Raw genomic sequence first — 22652 nt, 5'->3', positions numbered from 1 at the left:
GTTGAGGGAAAGTAGATGTTAATAGGAAAATGGCATGTGCTAAGTCTCTCTCTCAGGTCCACTGGCCACGGGGTGAGGACACAGAATTTCTTTCCCTCACTGCTCACAAGAAGATCAGTGTTTGTCTCAGGAAGAGCCTCTGGGGACTGGCTGTCAGCTCTGCCTAAGCCTGTCCGTCAGATTGAGAGTGATGCCAGGCTGGCGGGAGGCCTGGGGCTGTATGTGGCAAAGGCAGCCTTCAGAAGGGCCTCCAACAGGGAGGAATAACAGGCTGAAACCAGAACTCGAACATGCTTGGCATCTCCACGTAACCCTTCAGTACTTATGTTGAGTGAGTAAGGATGGGGGAAAAGCCCTGCCTGTTCTGATAGACTGTAGCCAATTAGGGATCAGAGTGTGCTGTGGCTGCCAAAGGGGTGATTGGAGACCTGGGCAGTAGGTCAGGGGGTCACGGGAGAGGGACAGTTCCCAGGAAGAAAGGAATATTGGGCAGACGGTTCTGTAGATGTCCGCTCTATAGTGTGATCACTGCTCGGATGAGGGCTGAGGAGCAGGAGTGCCGTCTAATCTTGCCTTGAGAGGTTAAGAAGACTGTGGAGGAGGTGAACTTTGGGCTGAATCCTGGTTGCTGAATAGGAGTTAAGGAGTCAGCCAGGCGGGGGTGACGTGAGAGGGAACACAGCAAGCCAGGGAACCACCCACTGATCGTTAGTGCCCCTTGGAAAGTAGCGAGTGGCCATTGCTGGAACAATGCAGAGAATGGATCATCTCAGGGAGTAGCAGGGACTCCTGCAAAGGGTGCAGGTTGACTCAGATGACCTCTACAGACCTTTGCCCCGGATCCCACCAGGACAGAGCACTGTGATCTGATGACTTTGGACACCTGCACTTGTTCAGTCCATTTTGGCTGCTGCGTATAAGCAGCTGTGGATGGCTTACCTCATGTTTGTCCAGATGGACTGCATTTATTCCCATTGGCTGTAATGTCAGAGACACTTAGTTTGTGCTTGGTCCAGAGACTGACATCTGAAATTAGCCATTTGCAGCCGTTATCTGTGAGAAGCGTGAGTGCTGGTGTGTATTAAAGGCACAGAGGGCTGTGTGATAGGGTGCCGGGGGACTCTGTCTCTTGCAGTGACCAAGCTGTGCGGGAAATGCAGCCCCACGGACATGGATATCCTACAGCCCTCCTTCAACTTCCTGTACTGGAGCCTTCATCAGACTACACCCAGCAGTCGGCAAAGAGGTGCTAGGCCTGGGTGGGTTAGTGAAGAGGGAGAGGGCCAGGCAGTGTCTGCGCAGGCCCCGGCCTGGTGTACTGAGCAGCCCAGGAGTCAGGGGCGTGGATCTGGTCCTGTCCTCTCCTCCTTGTCAGCTGCCAGACCTCGCCCATGTCACTCCTCTTCTCTGAACCTACTTGTCCTCATCTGAGAAAGGGGAATAACAATACCTATCTCCTAGGACTGATCTAAAGACCAAGTAGGTCATTTGATGTGAAAGTGATCTGAAAAGGACAGAGCCTTTTTTTCAGGGTCGTTAGCACCCCCAGAAAGCCAGAGCTTGGGGCTCTCATGAGTCATGCAGCTCTACCTCCTGACTTTACTGATCCTGAGGGCCCAGCATGCTGTTGAGTGAGCTCTTGGTCCCTCTCTGCCCTCAGTTCCTCCTCTTAAAAAAATAAATGGAGAGGAGTGGCTGACAGCCATAGTCCAGCAATGACCTGGGGCCATTAACACCTCAAGCTAACCTTTTTGTTCTCTCAGCACATGTGTGTGAAGCCCCCACAGGCTGAGAACCACACGGAGGCCCCCTGTGTAACTGTGTAACTCTGTGGTCCACACCTTGCCCCACCCCTACAGCCGCTGCTGTGCTCATGAGTAGCACAGCTCTGATGGAGCTTCTGGAGAAGCTGCTGGCGCTCACCTGGGCCGAGACAGGCTCTCCGGGAACCGCGCTCCTCTGCTCTGCCTGGCTGCTCACCGCCTCTCTCTCCGCCCAGCAGCACAGTAGTGGTTTGCAGGTGAGTCTCTAACCCCTGCGGGTTTGGGGGAGGGGATGGCACTCAAAAGAGTGATGAAGGTCCTGAGTTCTGGTCCCAGCTCTGTGGCTTATTAGCTGTGTGACCTTGGTAAGGTATTTAACCCTCTCTGAGCTTCAGTTTCCTTATAAAAGGGGGAAAAACATCTCAGGATTGTTGCCAGGTTGGTTCAAATTACTTCATTTGGCATGCATGGATCACCTACTATATGACAGGCTCTGTTCTAGGCACAGAGGAATAAAAATGAACACAGCAGCTGCTGCCTGTAGAGAGCTTGTAGTATTTAAGAAAAGCCTTGAAAGGTACGTATGATTGTGCCACGCAGAGAAGGTGGGGCAGGCATCCCAGGTACAGAGAACAACATGAGCAAAGGCTCAAAGCTGCATAGATGCAGGAAATGGTGCACAGATTTGGGGAGTGAGGGAGCTCTCTGAGGCTAGAATATAGCCAGTGAAGGGGAGTGGGCCAGACTGGACAGGAGTGGGGAGCCAGCCTGGAATCATAAAGGGCTGCACACATGCAGGGAGTCAGCTATGCTCAAGAAGATGATGCAAAACAGCAGGGGGTTGCATAGCCACAGAGCACCTCCGTTTCCTCTCAGCCCCTCCCCTGCTCCCCAGAAGGAGGGCCACGCATCAAATGCTGCTGTGGGCAGCTTCACATTCTGGATATCTCCTTCCCTAAGGCTGGCTGCTCCTCAGGACAGAATTGTCTCCCAGGCTTCCGTGGCATCCCACCCTGATCCCAGCGCTGTGCCAGTCTAGTGCCAGGCACACAATCATTTGTGTGGAAGTGAAGTCAGTTCTAAACTTTGACCTCTAGGATGGCAGTGAACTGTGACAGATCAACAGCTGTGGCAGATTGACAGTGGTGGCAGGTCCTGCAGGTTGTTGCCCATGGGGCTGATTTGGGCTAGGAACCTTCACTGCTTTTTTGCGTGAGGCCGCCAGGACCCGTTGTACTTCTGCAGTCATCTGCTGGGGTGGATGCCTGCACCTCATCCTTGCTCTGCCCTGGTCCTCCCCTCATACCTAGACAATTACCTACTCCTAAGTGCCTTGACCCCAGGCCCTCTCCATTGCGCCAGCACAGGTCTTATAGTCGTCCTCACAGTGTGGCCTGCTCACAGATCCCCTGGCCTCAGCCTCTACCCTACTCTGTATCTCCCATCACTGCAGCCACTGTCTGCTGGCACTTCTCCTCTGCCTGGTCCTGGCCCTCCACCTGGCAACAGAGGCCCTGTCTGCCTGGCCCCTCTGTAGCCTTCCTTTTTGCCATTTCCACCCTCCTGCCCTGTCCTCTGGCCAAGCATTTGCTCTTCTCCCAGTCAGCTGTGCTCTTTCTCGTCTCCAAACCTTTTTACACATTAGTTCTTCTATCTAGAACCTACTACTTTCACCAGTCAACCTGGAGTGGAGTTTTAAGGAACTGCTTTGTGTTAAACCCTGTGAGGGGCTCAAGCAGGTAGAAACTCAGGTAGCTTGTATGCTGGTGGAGGAGCGAATTCCCGGTTCTGCTGCAGCTGACTGCTGTGTCTGGGCACTGCTGTGATAGCAAGGGGCTCGCTCACCGATGCTGATCCTCGCCTCTCCGAGGAGTGGAAGCAGGTGGCATTGTCCGTGTTTTGTAGACGAAAACAGCGAGGCAGGCTGAGCGAGGCTCAGTGACCTGCCCGAGGCCCCACAGCTGGAAGTGGCAGAGCCAGGATTTTGAGTCCAGCCTGACTCCAGATCCTCTGAGTTAGGTGGCTGGTAGTCTAACCCCAGATGAGGTCGGGAAGGCCCTGGATGATAAGGAGATTTGGGAGCAAGAGGGTTCCCCTGGTGCAGGCTTGATTCCCCTCCTCACACTCCTGAAGCCAGGTCTGAGGGGATCCAAAGACTTTGTGTGGCCTCCTGAGTCCCTCTTGGGTACAGCAGGTGTGTGTGGGTGAGAGTAGAGGAGCTATTGGGGCAGGCTGTTTTCAGCCTTTGACCCCCTGTCCTGCCAGGTTCACCAGACACTGTCCGTGGAGCTGGACCAAGTACTGACTGTCCTCAGCTTCCCCAAGAAACAGGCTGCGCTGCTCTCAGGTGTGGGCCCAGGGACCTCCGGCAGGAGGAGGAAAGCTTTTGCCCTCGATTCTGAGGTGGGAACCCCCCCTACCCAGACCAGCCAGTGGTCACCCCATAATGATCTCCATTGTCCCCTTCCTTTGGCAGAGCTGGGTGGGAGGTGGGGAAGGAGGCAGGGAGTAGGTGTAAGGAGCCCCTTGCTTTCAGCTGCCATTGTACGCTTCCTGCGGACAGCCCTACAACAGGGCTTCTCCTCTGCCCTGGTGGCCCTGGTCCCCTCAGGAGCCCGGCCACCACCAGCGCCTGAGGACACCATGCTCGCTCCATTGGGAACATCACAAGTGCTGTCCCTGGTCATCGGACTGCAGAACCTCCTGGTGCAGGTAAGGCCTTTGCTGAGTGGGACCCTGGCAGTGGGGCTGCATCTCCAGGACAACAGAGGGAAGGGTAGCTGCACCCCTGTCAAGAGCCTGTGTTCCCACTGGGCCTGGAGGCTGGATCGATTGGGACCTTTGAAGTTATCACGACAGAAATGCAACTCAGATTGGCTCACAACTGAGAAGGGCAGTGGTCAGTACTGGCTTCAGGCACAGCTAAATCCCAGAGGCTCAGTGTCACCAGAACCCTATCACCATCTCTTGGCTCTGCTTTCCTGTCAGCTTTCTCCTCAGGCAGGGTTTCCCCCGTGGGATGGTGAGACAACCAACAGCAGCCCCAGCCTATATCCTTCTAGCAGAAAGAAAATTTCTCTCTCCCAAGAGTACCCAGAATTGGCTCATTAGCTTGGCTTGGGTAATGTGCCAATGGCCAGAGGCACAGAACTCTCTGATTGGCCAGGCCTGGCTCAGTGCCCTGCTGGGACCCGGGGTGTATGGTCATCTCTCCATAACCTACATGGACTGAGAGTGAGAGAGGGATGATCCCCCAAAGGAAGAGTGCTACCAGAAGAAGAAGGAATGGATGCCGGATGGGAAGAACAATAGATGCCCACCCCAGAGGGGTTGTGTTTTACAGCTTGGAGAAATCTTGGAGATCATTGTTCATCTAGCCATCACATACTGAGCCTTAGCTCCATGTCAGGGCCTACGAAGAGTGCTGAGGCTGTAGGTCAGGTGCCTGCCTCTAGGAGTTAATGGCCTGGTAGGGGATGCAGCATGTAGATAGGACGTGGTGACACAATGTGATCAGTGCTGTGCTAAAGAGAAGCCCTTGTCTGTGGGTAGTGCAAACGGTTAACGCATTCAGCTACTGACCAAAAGGTTGGAAGTTGGAGTCCACCCGGAGGTGCCTCCAAAGAAAGGCCAGTGACCTAACTTCCAAAAAAATCATCCATTGAAAGCCCTATGGAACACGGTTTTACTCTAACACAGGTAGAATCACTGTGAGTTGGAATCGACTTGACGTCACGTGATTAGAGATTGGTTATATTCATTAATAATCTAGCCTTTCACAGGCCAGATGCCCCTGGGAAAAAAAATCCATATAACAGAATATTTACTATAAAAGGAGGGAATGGGATATGGGCACATCCAAAACAAAACCAAACCCATTGCTTTTGAGTCAATTCCTACTAACAGTGACCCTACAGGACAGAGTAGAACTGTCCCATAGGGATTCCAAGGAGCAGCTGGTAGATTTGAACTGCCAACCTTTTGATTAGCAGCTGTAGCTCTTAACCACTGTGCCATCAGGGCTCCATGGGCACATAGGACATACTCAATAGTCTGAGTGTATGGTGAGTGTGAGGCTAGCTATCTGAGAAGGCTTCCTGGGGGAGGTGCTTGAGCTGGGCTAGAAGGATCAAGTGACTTGTCCTCAGTCCCCAACGCCAGGAGGCATCAGAGATGGGCTTGATCTTGACTGTGGCACCATTTTGTTCTCTGATATGGGCTCATTTCCTCTCCCTGGCTCTGTGGCCTGTTCCCCACCCTTGATTCCTAGGACTTGGTTCTCTTTCCAAGAGCTTATTGACTATTATTTTTAAATAAGGCTTGGACACTGCAGGGTGACCTAGGCTCCAGATATTTATGTTATTTGAGCTAGATATGGACTCTCCGGCTTTTTAGGAGCTTGTCCAAGACAGCCACAGATCCTCATGGTTTGATCTGATGGCAGGGCGTTAGAGGCCAGCAAGTGAGCACAAGGAGGGCACAGGGGGCTTGATTTGAGTAGACTCCACTTGGTGCGCATGTATGATACGGCTGTTTGTAGAGGAATTATGTTCAAGGACTGATCCCCTCTGAGCCTGCACACAGGTTGGGGGATGTTGGGAAATGTAAAGAGACAGAAAATGCCCTAGGAGTCGGCCCTGTGCTGGGCTCGTGGCTGCTGAGTCTTGTCCTGCCAGCACATCCATGACAAGGCTCTGTGTTCTTTGTGGACCAAACCTCTATCACATTATAGCTCTCTGTTGTAAGGTTTCGTTTTCCTATCAGTCTTCCTCATCAGCCTGTGTGCTCCTCAAGGGCAAAGACTGTGTCTGGTGAAGCTCTGTGTCTCCTTCTCCTTGTGGGTTCAGAACCAGTTGAGAAGTTAGGAGTCAGATGGGAACCCAAACCTTAGCTTTCTTGTAGATAAAGTCCATGGTAGAACATAGCTGGGACTTAAGGCCAGAATGGGCTTTTTTTTTTTTTTCTCTCAACATTTTTTATTCCTGAAAATTTTCAGACATACAGCTAAGATGAAAGATCTTACAGTAAACATTCACACACCACCTAGATTCCACCATTAACACTTTACTCACTTTCTCACATCTGCCCAAAAGGAGCTTTTAAACCATCCTCCCCATCTTAGTTATCTAGTGCCGCTATAACAGAAGTACCACAAGTGGATGGCTTTAACACATAGAAATTTATTTTTTCACAGTTTAGGAGGCTGGAAATCTGAATTCAGGTCGCCAGCTCTAGGGGAAGGCTCTCCCTCTCTCTGTCGGTTCTGAGTGAATGTCCTTGTCTCTTTTCAGCTTCTGTTCCTTGGTGATCTTCATGTGGCATGGCATCTGCTTTCCCCCATCTCTGCTTCCTTCTCTATGCCTAATCTGCTCTTTTATATCTCAAGAGAGATTGACTTAAAACACACCCTGTACTTGTTGTTGTAAGGTACCACTGAGTCAGTTTTGACTCATAGCGACTCAGTGTACAACAGGTCCAGTTCTGTGCCATCCTCATGATCTTCATTATGCTTGAGCCTATTGGTGCAACCACTGTGTCAATCCAATCTCATGGAGGGTCCTCCTCTTTTTCTTTGACCCTCTACTTTACCAAGCTTGATGTCCTTCTCTAGGGACTGATCCCTCCTGATAACATGTCCAAAGTATGCGAAAAAAAAGTCTTACCATTCTTGCTTCTAAGGAGCATTTTGGTTATACTTCTTCCAAGACAGATTTGTTCGTTCTTCTGGCAGTCCATGATATATTTGTTATTCTTCATCAATGTGGTAATTCAGAGGTGTCAATTCTTCTTTGATCTTCCCTATTCATTGTCCAGCTTTCACATGCATATGAGGTGATCGATAACACCATGGCTTAGTCAGGCACATCTTACTCCTTAAAGTGACATATTTGCTTTTTAACACTTTAAAGAGGTCTTTTGCAGCAGATTTGCCCAATGCAGTGTGTCATTTGATTTCTTTTTGCTAGTCCAGCCTCATACTTTATTTTTTTCAATTTTTTTATTGTGCTTTAGATGAAAAAGCAAATTAGTTTCTCTTTAAACAATTAATACACATATTGTTTTGTGACATTGGTTGCCAACCCCATGACATGTCAACACTTTCCCCTTCTCAACCTTGGGTTCTCCATTACCAGCTTTCCTGTCCCCTCCTCCCTTCTCATCCTTGCCCTTGGGCTGGTATGCCCATTTAGTCTCTCTCTCTTTTTTTTTTTTTAATGGGCCTGTCTAATCTTTGGGTGAAGGGTGAACCTCAGGAATGACATCAGTATTGAGTTAAAAGGGTGTCTAGGGGCCATACTCTCGGGGTTTCTCTAGTCTCTATCAGACCGTAAGTCTGGTCTTTTTTTGTGAGTTAGACTTTTGTTCTACATGTTTTCCCAGCTCTGTCCAGGAGCCTCTATTGTGACCCTTAGAGGAGGTGGTGGTGGTAGGCTGGCACCATCTATTTGTGCTGGATTCAGTCTGGTGGAAGCTGTGGTAGTTGTGGTCCATTAGTCCTTTGGATTAATCTTTCCCTTGTGCCTTTGGTTTTCTTCATTCTCCCTTGATCCAGACAGGATGAGACCAGTGGAATATCTTAGATGGTCGCTCACAAGCTTTTAAGACTCCAGACACTACTCACCAAAGTAGGATATAGAACATTTTCTTTATAAACTATGTTATGCTAATTGAGCTTCTTATCCCCTGAGACAATGGTCCCTAGCCCTTAGCCCAGTAATTCAGTCACTCAGGGAGTTCGGATGTATCTGTGAAGCTTCCATGACCTTGCCTTGGTCCAGTTGTGCTGACTTCCCCAGTATTGTGTACTGTCCTACCCTTTACCAAAGTTACCACTTACCTATTGTCTATTTAGTGTATTTTCCTCCCCACCCCTCCCCTCCCTCGCAACCATGAAAGATTGTTTCTTTCTGTGTGTAAACCTGTTTATGATTTTTCGTAACAGTGGTCTCATACAGTATTTGTACTTTTGTGATTGACTTATTTCACTGAGCATAATGCCCTCCAGATTCATCCATGTTGTGAGGTGTTTCACAGATTCATCATTGTTCTTTATCGTTGTGTAGTATCCCATAGTTTGTTTCCCCGTTCATCTGTTGAGAGGCACTCAGGTTGTTTCCGTCTTTTTGCTATGGTGAATCATGCTGCAGTGAACGTGGGCGTGCATATGTCTATTTGTGTGACCACTCTTAACTCTCTAGGATATATTCCTACCAGTGGGATTGCTGGATCATATGCTATTTCTATTTCTAGCTTTTTAAGAAAGCACCATATTGTTTTCCAAAGTGGTTGTACCATTTTACATTCCCACCAGCAGCGCGTAATAGTTCCAGGTTCCCTGCAGCTTCTCCAACATTCGTTATTTTCTGTTCTTTTGATTCATCCCAGTAATGTTAGGGTGAGATGGTATGTCATCGTAGTTTTGATTTGCATTTCTCTAACAGCTAGTGACTGTGAGCATTTCCTCATGTGTCTGTTAGCCACTTGAATGTCTTCTTTGGTGAGGTGTCTGTTCATATCCTTTGCCATTTTTAAATTGGATTGTTTGTCTTTTTGTTGTAGAGGTGTTGGATTTTCCTACAGATTTTAGAGATTAGACCTTTGTCGGATTTGTCATAGCCAAAAATTGTTTCTCAGTCTATAGGCTCTCTTTTTACTCTTTTGGTGAAGTCTTTTGGTGAGCATAAGCGTTTAATTTTTAGACGATCCCAATTATCTAGCTTATCTTCTGGTGTTTGTGTATTGTTAGTTATGGTTTGTATCCTATTTATGCCATGTATTAGGGCCTCTAGCGTTGACTCTATTTCTTCTTCTGTGATCTTTGTAGTTTTTGGTTTTATGTTTAGGTCTTTGATCCATTTTGAATTGGTTTTTGTGTATGGTGTGAGGTGCGGGTCCTGTTTCACTGTTTTAAAGATGGGCATCCAGTTTTTCCAGCACCATTTGTTGAAAAGACTGTCTTTTCCCCATTTAATGGGCTTTGGGCCTTTGTCGAAGATCAGGTGACTGTAGATGAATGGATTTATATCTGGGTTCTCCATCCTGTTCCATTGGTCAGTGTGTCTGTTGTTATACCAGTACCAGGCTGTTGTGACTACCATAGCTGTATAGTAGGTTCTGGGGTCAGGTGTGTCATTTGATTTCTTGAATGCTGCTTCCGTGGGTATTGATGGTATTGATTGTGGATCCAAGTAAAATGAAATCCTTGGCACCTTCAGTCTTTTCTCCATTTATCATGATGTTGCTTATTGGTCCAATTGTGAAAATCTTTGTTTTCTTTTGTTGAGGTGCAATCCATACTGAAGATTGTAGTCTTTAATCTTCATCAGTAAGTACTTCAAGTCCTCTTTACTTTCAGCTGGCACGGTTGTGTCATGTGGATAACACCGGTTGTTAATGAGTCTTCCTCCAATCCTGATGCCCTGTTCTTTATATAGTCCAGCTTCTCAGATTATTTGCTCAGCATACAGACTGAATAAGTACGGTGAAAGGATAGAGCCTTGACACGTGATTTTCGTGACTTAAACCATGCAGTGTCCCTTTGTTCTGCTTGGACGACTGCCTCCTGATTTATGTACAGGCTTTAACCACACACTAATACTGTCTAATTATTGTAACGAAGAAAACTCATTGCCAAATAGGATTATAATCACAGGTTTACGAGTTAAGATTTACAGCACATATTTTGGGGGGACACAGTTCAATCCATAACACTCCCCAAGGCCAGACCTGGGACCCACAGGTGGGGAAGCTGTGTCTGCATTACAGTTGCTTTGCTAGCCAGCCAAGATCTCTCAAGTGTTTGAGTTTAAGGGATCATGACCTTTTATACCTTAGCCCTGCCAGGATGGCACAGTGGGCGTTAAACTAGTAGATCACTAGTGAGATAAATCCTTCCTCGGATGAGGAGGAGCTGTAAGAGGCGGGAGGAAGGGAAATACTTTCTCAATAACATTTCTGAGAATGGGCTAACATTCCTGTTTCCGCATTCAGAACATAGGAAAGGGGAAAACAATTCCCCTATATCCAGTATCCAGCAGAAAGCCAGGCACAAAATTGGTGTTCAGCGTTGTAGAATGAGCGAGTGAGACAACGTAGCTAGCTATTCAGGCACTCACAGATCTAAGGGAGACATATGAACAAAAATGATAATAATTAATGCCAAAGTGACCTATTAGTTGAATCAAGGAAGGATTCACAGGGGAGGTGGCATTCAGACAAGCTCTTGAACAATGAGAAAGCTTTCTTTAAACCACTGGCCTAAGCGCCAGGGACAGGGCAGGGGAAGTGACCTACTGTAGCACCATCACCATTTGCCTCCCTGCCTAGGAGCTGAATGTTTCCCAGGCCTGTCACACTCACGTCTGCCTTTGGCAGTTTTCATCCTCAGCAGTTCGTGGGAAGGGGAAGCCAGCTAGAATAACTCCTGAATTCCCCCATATAGAAGCTACCGGGCCTACACTGGTAGAGTGTAGGAGAGTGTTGGTGAGAAGCCTGACCACCTCACAGCCACTGTCTCTGTTACTGTCTGATGAATAGGAGGCAGCTGATTTATCAGAAATACCCCAGGACAGGAGAGCAGTAGGATGCAGACCCCAAATACTTGTAAAAAGACCAGACTTAATTGTCCACCTGAGACTAGAGGGACTCCGGAGGTCTTGGTCCCCGGACCTTCTGTTAACCCAAGATAGGAACCATTCCCAAAGCCAACTCTTCAGACAGGAATTGGACTGGCCTATGATTGGGTTTTTTTTATAAGATAGAAAATGATACTGATGAGGAGTGGGCTTCTTAGATCAGGTAGACACATGAGACTATGTGTGCAGCTCCTGTCTGGAGGGGAGATGTGAAAGCTGAGGGGACAGAAGCTGACTGAATGGACATGTAAACACAGAGTGGAGAGAAGGAATGTGCTCTCATTAGAGGGAGAGGAGTTATAGCAAGGTGTATATAAGGTTTTGTATGAGAGACTGGCTTGATTTGTAAACTTTCACTTAAAGCACAATAAAAATATAAACATAAAAAACCCAAGGAGCAAAGGCCAGGCAGCCCTTTCCTTCTTTTTCTCACCGCCACATACCCTAGAAGTTCCTGACCTTCTGTGTTCGCCACAGTGACCCTTCTGTCACTGCCCAGGACCCGAGGGCATATATGGGAGAGTCCCCCTGTTTCTCTGTCCTTTTCTTAGGCTTAGAGAAGCCTCCCTCATACCCTGCCCCTGCTTTATTGTATAAAAAAAGCTATTTGTCCCTTCAGACATTTAACAAAAATTTATTTCACAAAATCCAAGGATAAAGGAAGTCTCTCTCCCGTGAATTTCCAGAATGGCTTTTTCACTCATCACTTTTTATTATATATGATGAGTAGCTTGCATTTCTGTCTTCTCTCATAAAACTGTGAACTTCTTTTAGTCAAAAACTTCCCATGCCTGGGATGGCCAGAGAAGGCTTCACAGAGAAGGTGGCATTTGAGCTCAGTTTTTTTTTTCGAAGGGCGTGTGGACTTTGTTCACGCAGACGCAGAGGGAGGGGCATTCCAGGCAGGAGAGCAGCAGGAACAAAAGCACAAAACATGAAAAAGTGTAGTGGGTGGGGCAGAGAGAAGCAGCAAAACAGCGAGGCAGGGGCCGTACTGAGCAATGTCTCTGTGTCGGGCTAAGGAGCACTGTGGGGAGGCAGGAAAGGGCTTAGAGGGTGGGGTGGAGAGAAGCAGCAGAACAGCGAGGCAGGGGCCAAACTGGGAATGTCTTCTGTGCCAGGCTAAGGAGCGCTGTGGGGAGGCAGGATAGGGCTTAGGTCAGTTTGTATAGCCGTGGTAGAGAGGATGCATGGGAGGGAAAAGCCTGGGAACTGGTGAGGAAGAGGTGATAACAATGATCCCAGAAAATAACAGCGAGGCCACTTCATACCCCCTGGGAAGGATAAAATCAAAAAGGCAATAACAAGTGTCCCGAGTGTGGGTGTGGAGAAAAGGGAACCCTTGTTCTTTCCTGCTGGGAAAGTAAAATAGTGAACCACCTTGGAAACCGGTTCGGCATCTCCTCGAATTGTCCAACACAGAGTCACCACATGGCCCTGCACTCCCACTCCTAGGCATACACCCGAGAGAAGTGAAAACGTGTGTCCACACAGAAACTTGTATATGAATGTTTACAGCAGCGTCATTGATAGTGGCCCAAAATGGAAAAAAACCTAAATGTTTTTTTTTTTTGCCCATCATGGAGACGTGAGGCCAGGGGGTGCCCTGCAGTGCTAGCAGATGGTCCCCGCCCTGTCTTGGAGGGGGTGGGGTGCAGGGTTTGGACTGGCTGAGAGTGAGGGGAGATGGGATGCTTTCCTGCTGCCTTCTCTCCCTCCTCCCCTGCAAAGCCAGCTCTCAGCCAGACCTCTCTGTGTGCCTTTAGCAAATGCTTAGAGCAGCCCTTGTCTTTGTCCAGTCCTGCGCCTGGAGGTTCAGACCGAGGCTACATAGCAGTTCTCTGGGCTGGTTGGTTTTGCTTTCCAGGGTTTGTCAACCAGGGTCAGATGGTCTTTCAGGCTATACCCCTGGGGAGCCTCCAGGGAGGGAGAAAATTGGACTTGAGCAGGAAAGAGACAGATATCCTGGGTGCTCAGGCTTGGCTTGCTGATTAGGGAGAGAGGGGACTGTGTGATCAGATTGGAAATTAGGGAGCTAATTAGTTTTATTAACCTTGAGGCTTTGATCTCAAGGATCATTCAGATGTCAGGGCCAAGGTTCTTTGAGAGTCAGAGATGAGAAAGAAGGGGAGAGAGAGCAACATGCACTGAGTGCCTTCTCTGCGCAAGGCTATGGGCTGGGTACTTGGCATATATTATTTATTCACTACCACTCTTCTGAAACAAAAAAAGCCCCCAAAAGCCCAAACCTGTTGCCATCAAGTCGATTCTGACTCATAGCAATCCTATAGGACAGACTAGAACTGCCCCATAGGGTTTCCAAGGTTATCACTTTTATGTAAGCAGACTGCCACGTCTTTTTCCCATGGAGCAGCTGGTGGGTTCGAACCACCAGCCTTTCAGTTAGCAACTGAGCACTTAACCACTGCACCACCAGAGCTCCTCAATACTCTTCTATAAGGTGGAAATTATCTCAGTTTTATAGACAAGGAAACAGAGTCCCAGAGTGTTAAGTCACTTGCCCAAGATTTAGGTCAGGATTCAAACCTAAGTCATTCTGGCTCGAAAGCCCGTGTTCTCTCAGTGTTCCACGAAGTGCCAGGGAAACAGGCAGAGCATCTTGTGAACAGAGCCGTTGTTACCTAGTGTAGTCCCGGCTGTCCTGGTGCACTGCTGCCCAGCTTCTCAGCCACCAGCCAGGGGCCCTCGTGGGTTGTGTGGGGTAATACGGGCACAGAGTCACAGAGTGCAACTGGGAATTAGATGGCCTAGGTTTTGGTTCCAGACTTGCCACCGACTACCCAGGTGTCCACAGATCAAGTGTTCCCTTTCTGGCCTCCTTTTTCTTATCCGTAAAATGAGGTGGGTGAGTTAGATCAACCATTTCAAGCTGTGTTCCTTGCAGGCCCTAGGGTTCTGTGGAGAAGACTCAGGGGCTGCTAAAGGGGGAGACTGTTTCCACTCTTGTGCCTGTCGCTAAGGTATCACCATTTATTGAGTATTTATTCTGTGCCAGGCACTGGTTAAACACTCCATATCCATCTTCTCATCTAAGCCTCTTAGCAACCCAGGTACTCTTTTGTTCATAGTCACAGATGACAAAACAGACTCAGCAAGGTTAAGTAATTTCCCCAGGGTCGCACAGCTGGTAAGTGACCAAGTTTGCCTCATACATTTAACCGCAGGCTGCACTGCCTTCCAAAGAATACCATGAGGAGTGTAGGATTTTTTGTTAGTGTTTACATTTTAAAAAATCTGTTTTATTGAGATATAGTTTACATACAATAAAATTCACCAATTTTAAGCATGATTGGATGAGTTTTGACAAATATGTACAGTTGTGTAAATATGGCCACAATCATGATATAGAATATTTCCATCACCCCATAAAGTTCCCTGTGCTCCTTTGTCCTCAGTCCCCTCTCTGTCCCCGCCCCCTTGGCAACCACTGATCTACTTTCTGTCACTGTAGGTTTGCCTCTTCTAGGATTTTTTCTAATGAAAGCATATGGTATTTGGTCTTGCGTGTCTAACTTCTTTCACTTAGCATACCCTTCTGAGACTTATTCATATTGTTTTACCCGTAATTCTTTTTTTGTGGCAAAAGTAATTCATTTACTTTTATTGCTGGTTAGTATACCATCGTATGGCTACACCATAGTTTATTTATCCGTTCACCTGTTGATAGATATGTGGGATTTCCAGATTTGAGGCTATTATGAATAAAGTTACCCTTAATATTCAAGTACTAGTCTTTGCGTTTTCATTTCTCTTGCTGTGTATCTAGGAGTGGGACTGCAGGCCAATCATGTGTTAGTATTCTGTTGCTGTGTAACAAAGTACCGCAAGTTTAGCAGCTTAAAACAACACGCATTTATTATCTCACAGCTCCGTAGGTCAGAAGTCTGGGTGGGCTCAGCTAGGTTCTCTGCTTAAGGTCTCTCAAGGCTGAAACCAAGGTGTCACCCAGGCTTGGCTCTTTTCTGGAGGCTCTGGGGGAAGAATGCACTCCTTGCAGTGGTAGGACTGAGGTTCTGGTTCCCTTGCTGGCTGTCAGCTGGGGATCCGCTCTTTAATTTCTCTCACATTCCTTCTCATTTGGCCCTTTCCACTGTCAAACCAACATGGCATGCCAGGTCCTTCTCACACTTTCGGTCTGATTTCTTCTACCACTGACTGGAGAAGTCTCTGTTTTTAAAGGGCTTGTGTGGTTAGATTAGACCCTCTCAGACAATCTCCTTTTTTGGCATACCATAACATAACCACAGGGCTAACACCAGGAGGCACAGGTCATGCAGCCATCTTAAAGTTCTGCCCACCACATATGGTGATGTGTGGTTAACTCTGTAAGAAGCCATCAAAGTGCTTATCAAAGCAGCTGCACCATTTTACCTCCCCCTGCTGTGTGTGGGAGCTGCAGTTGCCTCACGTCCTCACCAACCCTTGGTATTTATTGTCAGTCTTTTTAATCTTGGCTTTTCTAGTGGTTGTGTAAGTAGCTCTGGTGGTGCAATGGTTAAGCACTTGGCTGCTAACTGAAAGACTGGCAGTTCAAACCCACCCAGCAGCTCTGTGGGAGAAAAATCTGGCCATTTGTAAAGATCAAAGCCTAAAAAACCCTGTGGAACAGCTCTACTCTGTCACCCGCGGTCACTATGAGTCAAAATCAACTCAGTGACACCCAACGTGTGGTTATGTAGTAGTATCTCATGGTGGTTTTAATTTGTATTTACCTAATGACTAATAATATTGAGATCTTTTTATTTGCTAATTAGCATATCAGATTTTGATGAAAGAATCTACTGCTTTAAAAAGAAGAAAAACACTGGAACCCACTGGCTTAGATAAACTCTCAAGCTCTTCCAGGGTCAGTACTCTGTGAATCTGTGGCCACACAGGGTCTCCTTTTCAGAAACAAACAGCCACTCAAGTGCAGGTGCTCTGTGTGTGGGTGAGAGATAAACAATCAAAAAAATTGATTACCTATAAGTCCAAAATTTCAAATCTGAAATTCTGAAATCCAAATAGCCCTGACAACCGAATATTTTTTCTTAGTTGGCACCATGACCCATTGGCTGCAAAACCTGACATGAACTTCTGTGTTTTGCAGAAGGACCCTCTGCTGTCCCAGTCCTGTGTTGGCTGCCTGGAAGCCTTGCTTGATTACCTGCATGCCCGGAGCCCAGAAGTCGGTAGACATCCTCCCTATTCTCTGCTGTTCCCATAGCGGGAGTTGGGGGAGCCAGCCCCTGCCTATCCCCAGAATCCCATTTGCTTTCATCCTTTTAACAACATTGCTGGGATGCTGTGGTGCTCATTTTACAGCTGAGGATGCTGAGGTTGAGTGAGGTCATGGGACATGCCTGACCAAGGTTTCAGAGCTCTCAGGTGGCTGAGCCATTCCTGTACTGCCTCAGACAATAGTGGGGCAGTTTGACTGAGCCAGGCAGCAGAGGTGGATAACAGGCTAGGCAGGTGGAAGCCTCCTGGGGTCAGTGTGTCCCCCGCTCTGCCTCTGACTGAGCAACCCTCCTCTTCGAGCCAGGAGGAGAAAGTCCTCTTTAGCAGCGTTCCAAGGCCTTTGGAAACACAGTGTTAACCCCCCATGGGCCTGGTGCTTCCCGCAGCACTCCACGTGGCCTCCCAGCCCTGGAATCGATTTTTGCTGTTTACCCTCTTGGATGCTGGAGAGAATTCCTTCCTCAGACCTGAGGTCTTGAGGCTCATGACCCTGGTAAGTGCAGAAGGGATGGTCTTGTGGTCTGAAGAATGTCATGAGCTGGGTGGTCCTGAGGAGGCCAGGCACACCTTAACCTTGGGTGATCCTAACCCTCAGAGAAGGTAGATGAGCCAGGCAGGCCCCACCCTGCAAGAGGCCTGTTCAGAGAGCTCCCCTAAATGCCCACATCTGTAGGACCCCAAGAGACCCAGAAACCCATCCTCTTGTTCACTTACTCATGAAGCGTTGACCAGGGCCTGCTTGCCACATGCCAGGCCCTATGCGAGGAACCAAACACACTCAGCCTGGAGAAGGAGACAGACAGCAAATAAGCTGATATTCAAATTACAGTGTTAGTGGGATGCAGACCCCAAATTCTTGTAAAAAGACCAGACTTAATGGTCTGACTGAGACTAGAAGGACCCCAGAGGTCATGGTCCCCAGACCTTCTGTTACCCCAAGATAGGAACCATTCCCAAAGTCAGCTCTTCGGATAGAGATTGGACTATGGGATAGAAAATGATACTGGTGAGGAGTGAGCATCTTGGATCAAGTAGATACAGGGGACTATTGTGGGAAGCTCCTGTCTGGAGGGGAGATGAGAAGGCAGAGGGGGTGAGAAGCTGGCCAAATGGACACGAAAACAGAGCGGAGGGAAGGAGTGTGCTGTCTCATTAGAGGGAGAGCAACTAGGAGTATATAGCAAGGTGTATTTAAGTTTTTGTATGAGAGACTGACTTGGCTGGTAAACTTTCACTTAAAGCACGATAAAAATTTAAAAATCAAATTAAAATACAGTGTTGTCAGTGGTAGAGTAGAGGATACACAAGTGCCTGGCCTGCAGGAAGTGCCCAGTGAATAAACAACAAAGCCACGAACCTGTGAATAACAGTGAACAGGTCAACCTACAGATTGGGAAAGAATTTTCAGCTATGACATCTCCAACCAGCGCCTGATCTCTAAATCTATATGATTCTGTTAAAACTCAACCACAACAAGACAAACAACCCAATCAAGAAGTGGGCAAAGGATATGAACATGCACTTCACTAAAGAAGATATTTGGGCAGCTAACAGATACATGAGAAAATGCTCTCGATCATTAGCCATTAGAGAAATGCAAATTAAAACTACGATGAGATTCCATCTCACTCCAACAAGGCTGGCATTAATCCAAAAAACACAAAATAATAAATGTTGGAGAGGCTGCGGAGAGATTGGAACTCTTATACACTGCTGGTGGGAATGTAAAATGGTACAACCACTTTGGAAATCTAGCTGGCCTTTTCTTAAAAAGTTAGAAATAGAACTACCATACAACCCAAAAATCCCATTCCTCGGAATATACCCTAGAGAAATAAGAGCCTTCACACGAACAGATATATGCACACTCATGTTTATTGCAGCTCTGTTTACAATAGCAAAAAGCTGGAGGCAACCAAGGTGCCCATCAACGGATGAATGGTTAAATAAATTGTGGTACATTCACACAATGGAATACTACACATCGATAAACAACAGTGACGAATTGATGAAACATCTCATGACATGGAGGAACCTGGAAGGTATTATGCTGAGCGAAATTAGAGGCAAAAGGACAAATATGGTATAAGACCACTTATAAGATCTTGAGAAATAGTATAAACTGAGAAGAACACATACTTTTGTGGTTATGAGGAGGGGAGGGAGGGGGGGTGGGAGAGGGCTTTTTACTGATTAGTTAGTAGATAAGAACTACTTTAGGTGAAGGGAAGGACAATACTCAATACACGGAAGTTCAGCTCAACTGGACTGGACCAAAAGCAAAGAAGTTTCCAGGATAAAATGAATGCTTCAAAGGTCAGCGGAGCAAGGGCAGGGGTTTGGGGACTATGGCTTAAGGGGACATCTAAGTCAACTGGCAAAATAATTCTATTATGAAAACATTCTGCATCCCACTTTGAAATGTGGCGTCTGGGGTCTTAAATGCTAACAAGTGGCCATCTAAGATGCATCAATTGGTCTCAACCCACCTGGATCAAAGGAGAATGAAGAACACCAAGGTCACACGATAACTAAGAGCCCAAGAGACAGAAAGGGCCACATGAACTAGAGACTTACATCATCCTGAGACCAGAAGAACTAGATGGTGCCCGGCCACAACCGATGACTGCCCTGACAGGGAGCTCAACAGAGAACCTCTGAGGGAGCAGGAGATGAGTGGATGCAGACCCCAAATTCTCATAAAAAGACCAGACTTAATGGTCTGACTGAGACTAGAAGAATCCCGGCAGTCATGGTCCCCAAACCTTCTGTTGGCCCAGGACAGGAACCATTCCCGAAGACTACTCATCAGACATGGAAGGGACTGGACAATGGGTAGGAGAGAGATGCTGATGAGGAGTGAGCTACTTGTATCAGGTGGACACTTGAGACTGTGTTGGCATCTCCTGTCTGGAGGGGAGATAGGAGGGTAGAGAGGGTTAGAAACTGGCAAAATTGTCATGAAAGGAGAGACTGGAAGGGCTGACTCATTAGGGGGAGAGTAAGTGGGAGTACGGAGTAAGGTGTATATAAGCTTATATGTGACAGACTGACTTGATTTGTAAACGTTCACTTAAAGCTCAATAAAAATTATTATAAAAAAATAGTGAACAGGTCAGTGGATGAACGTGGACACAGAGAAAGGGTCATTACTTTCCCCAGGCCAGGACGGAGATGTAAGAATGTAGTAGGCACTCAATAAATGCCTTTTTTTTTTTTTTTTTTAATAAAACCAAAGAACATTCAGCAGTGAAGGTAACATTTTAGCTGAGACTTAAAGGACAAAAAGGCAGAGAGGAGGCAAAGTCAGTAGGTTGTGAGAACAGCAGGGACAAGAGCACGTAGCGGTGTGTTAGGGGCCCAAATATACTTCATTTTGGCCATGCATGTGAGGTGCAAGGTGCTGGTGGGCAAGTGCGGGGCAAAGCCCAAGGGGCCATCAGGAGCCAGCCCTGCCTACCCTCCCCACTGTGAGCTCTTTGAAGGCTGGGGCCTTTCTGGCCTTCAAATCTGTGTTCCCAGCCCAGTGCTGTCATGGCAGGGGTACAGGACATGTCTGTGGATGAAAGTGATGCTGGATCACTGGGTGTGGGGTTTTCTCCCTGGGCCAGTTTGTGCGCTTCCGGAGCAGCAACATCCTGTCTCATGAAGAAGTGGGTCATGTTCTACAAGGCGTGGCTTTGGCAGACCTGTCTGCGCTCTCAAGCACCACACTCCGGGCTTTGCACGGCTTCTTCCTGCAGGTGGGTGAGGAGGGGGTGCCGTGGAGCCCGTGGGAAGCCAGCCCTCGGTGCAGAGTGAGCACTCTGGTCGTAGCAGTCAATGGGGGGTTGGGAGTGCAGGAAGCAGGGAGTTGATGTTGGCACCTGCGGGGAGGAGCAGTCCATGGGCTTGTGTGGGCTGGATGCAGAGCAGGCCTGGCTCCCACCCTCTCATCCCTCAGGTCCGGAGCATGGGCCTCCTGGCCGAGCCCAGCACAGCCCAGACCCTGCAGGCATCCTTGGAAGGCCTTTCTACCCAGGCTTCCTCAGCCCAGCCACACCTGCAGGACATGCTGTATCCTTTCTTGCACCAGAGAGCCTTGGCCTGGGCAAAGTCACTGAGGCCACCAAAAGCTACAGCATCATGAGGGGCACAAACCCCAGCCCTGGGAGAGAGGTGTACTGTCTACATCCCTGTCCTCTAAAGCAAGGAGTCAGTGAGAATTAACAGGGTAGCAACAGCAGTAACTTGTTCTGTGAATGAAGTTCCTCCTGCGGGTCATGGCAGCCAGGTAGTGGTAATGTAGGTGTAATGCCTACCTCCTAGGCTTGTTTCAAGGACTACGTGAGTTAGTATGTGTAAAGTGCTTACAACAGCACCTGGCCCATGTGAGTGCTGTATGGTAACTGAGGTGCCCAGGATCACACAACTAGTAAGTGGTTAGCGTCAGGATTTGACCCCAGATTTCTCTCTCCAAAGCCACCTCAGCACACTCGGGAAGGAGCTTGGCCTTCCCCACAGGCTTTGGAGAGAACCACCCATGCCCAGTTAGCACTGGTGCTTCCCTCAGCCCACACATGGGGAGGCTGGCCTGTCCCTGAGAAAGTCCCCTCTGGGGCGGTCACTGTGGTGCTCCAGAGACACTGCGGTCTGGGGAGTGGGAGAAGAAAGGGGTGTTTCCTTGCCACCCCACTGCTGCCTCCTGGCTCTTGTCCTTCCCCTCCCACGGAACAGCTTCCTGTGCCCGGGTGCTAAGGTCCAATTTTAGAATCCGTCCCACTATTCTTAGGAGCCTCTGTTCTTGTCTGACCTTTCTTGCCCTTTTTGGTTCTGGAAATGTGTTCCCCCATGGTTGGCCCTACATCTCTGTTGTTCTCCTTTCATGCTTTGCTGCCAGCTGCCTGGGAGGGGTGGCCATATCCCTGTCCCACATCAGAGACTGACCCCCAGGACTTGAAGGCCCAGAAATGGAGAGAACTGAAGCCTGGAGACAATGGCAGGGCACAGTTGTTGAAGAAATGGATGACAAGTACAGCCATTCAGTTGTTGAATTGTTCCACTGTTGCACTGTTGGAATGGCATCAGGAAATAGAAATACCCTCACATGCCTGCGTGGGCTCTCCAAAACGTTTCACTCTAGTCTGGCCTCCGTTGGGTTGGTTCCCCAGCCAGTCGGACAGCCAACGCTTCAGCAAGGAGTGCTGGATGGCCTCCTCAGGGGAAAGCGGGCAGGGTTATGTTCTAACAGGAGGAGCACCAGCTGAGCGCTTCCCTTGTGCCCAGAGAGCAGCGGCCAGGCCGTCCTCATCCCTGGCTGGGCGGGCAGGGAGAGGTCCTTGGGGATGGGGACCGTGTGACCCAAGTTCTCCGAGAGGCACTTGACAATTTCCAGGCAAGAAGCTGAGCCAGGTTAAACCCTTCTCAGTCTTCTAGCTCCGCGAAACCGTCCAGGCTTCAGCTCTTCCCTGGCTAACGGAGGTCCCTGTCTTCTCCCAGTTCCCGCCCCTCACGGCCCTCCTGCGCTGACATTTCCCTACCCGCGTGTGCCGTTGCCTAGGCAGTGTCTCCGCTCCGCGACCCACGGGTTCCAAGCTCGGCCCGGCCTCCCGCCCCCCCGGCCAGCGAGACCCCAGAGGGCGAGGCCGTCCTCCCTCCTGGGGGGCGGCTGCAGCGACCCCGCACTAGGCGGGCTGCACCGCGCCCTATCGCGAAGACACAAGCCCCCGGACACAGTCGATGGGCTGGAGGGGCGAGCGCGGGCGCCCCGACTCTGCACCCGGTCTCTGCCAGTTCCTCGAAAAAGATTAAAAACAAACGTGCTGGTCACGACCCACTGACTCGGTCTGGGAACTGCAGTTTCAAAACGGTCCCAGGCGACGGCGCAGGTCCGGGAGGGCGCGCGGGCGGCCGCCCGCCGGCAGCGCCAGGCCCCCGTTTGCTGACGCGCCCGTGAGGGCACAGACCCCACATGCAAGCGACGGCACCCAGCCCGACGCTAACCCGGTCGGCAGGAGCGCGGGGCGGGCGGGAA

The 22652-nt window shown here is 48.9% G+C and overlaps 1 protein-coding gene across 1 annotated transcript in view; it reads left to right on the top strand.

The window, feature by feature from the left end:
• MEI1 (meiotic double-stranded break formation protein 1) overlaps window positions 1–22489 on the top strand; it is a 122541-nt gene extending 100052 nt beyond the window's left edge. The window contains exons 23-31 of the mRNA XM_064283440.1: window positions 1136–1246; window positions 1860–2020; window positions 4029–4110; window positions 4300–4475; window positions 16509–16590; window positions 17026–17132; window positions 20251–20382; window positions 20583–20695; window positions 21519–22489. Coding sequence (XP_064139510.1) covers window positions 1136–1246; window positions 1860–2020; window positions 4029–4110; window positions 4300–4475; window positions 16509–16590; window positions 17026–17132; window positions 20251–20382; window positions 20583–20695; window positions 21519–21564 — 1010 coding nt within the window. The 3' untranslated portion in view covers window positions 21565–22489. The remainder of the gene's footprint in view (window positions 1–1135; window positions 1247–1859; window positions 2021–4028; window positions 4111–4299; window positions 4476–16508; window positions 16591–17025; window positions 17133–20250; window positions 20383–20582; window positions 20696–21518) is intronic.
• The last annotated feature ends 163 nt before the right edge of the window (window positions 22490–22652 follow it).

Source organism: Loxodonta africana, chromosome 4 (assembly GCF_030014295.1).
Source record: "Loxodonta africana isolate mLoxAfr1 chromosome 4, mLoxAfr1.hap2, whole genome shotgun sequence".
Lineage (NCBI taxonomy): Eukaryota > Metazoa > Chordata > Mammalia > Proboscidea > Elephantidae > Loxodonta > Loxodonta africana.
This window is presented reverse-complemented; position numbering and strand designations above follow the sequence as displayed.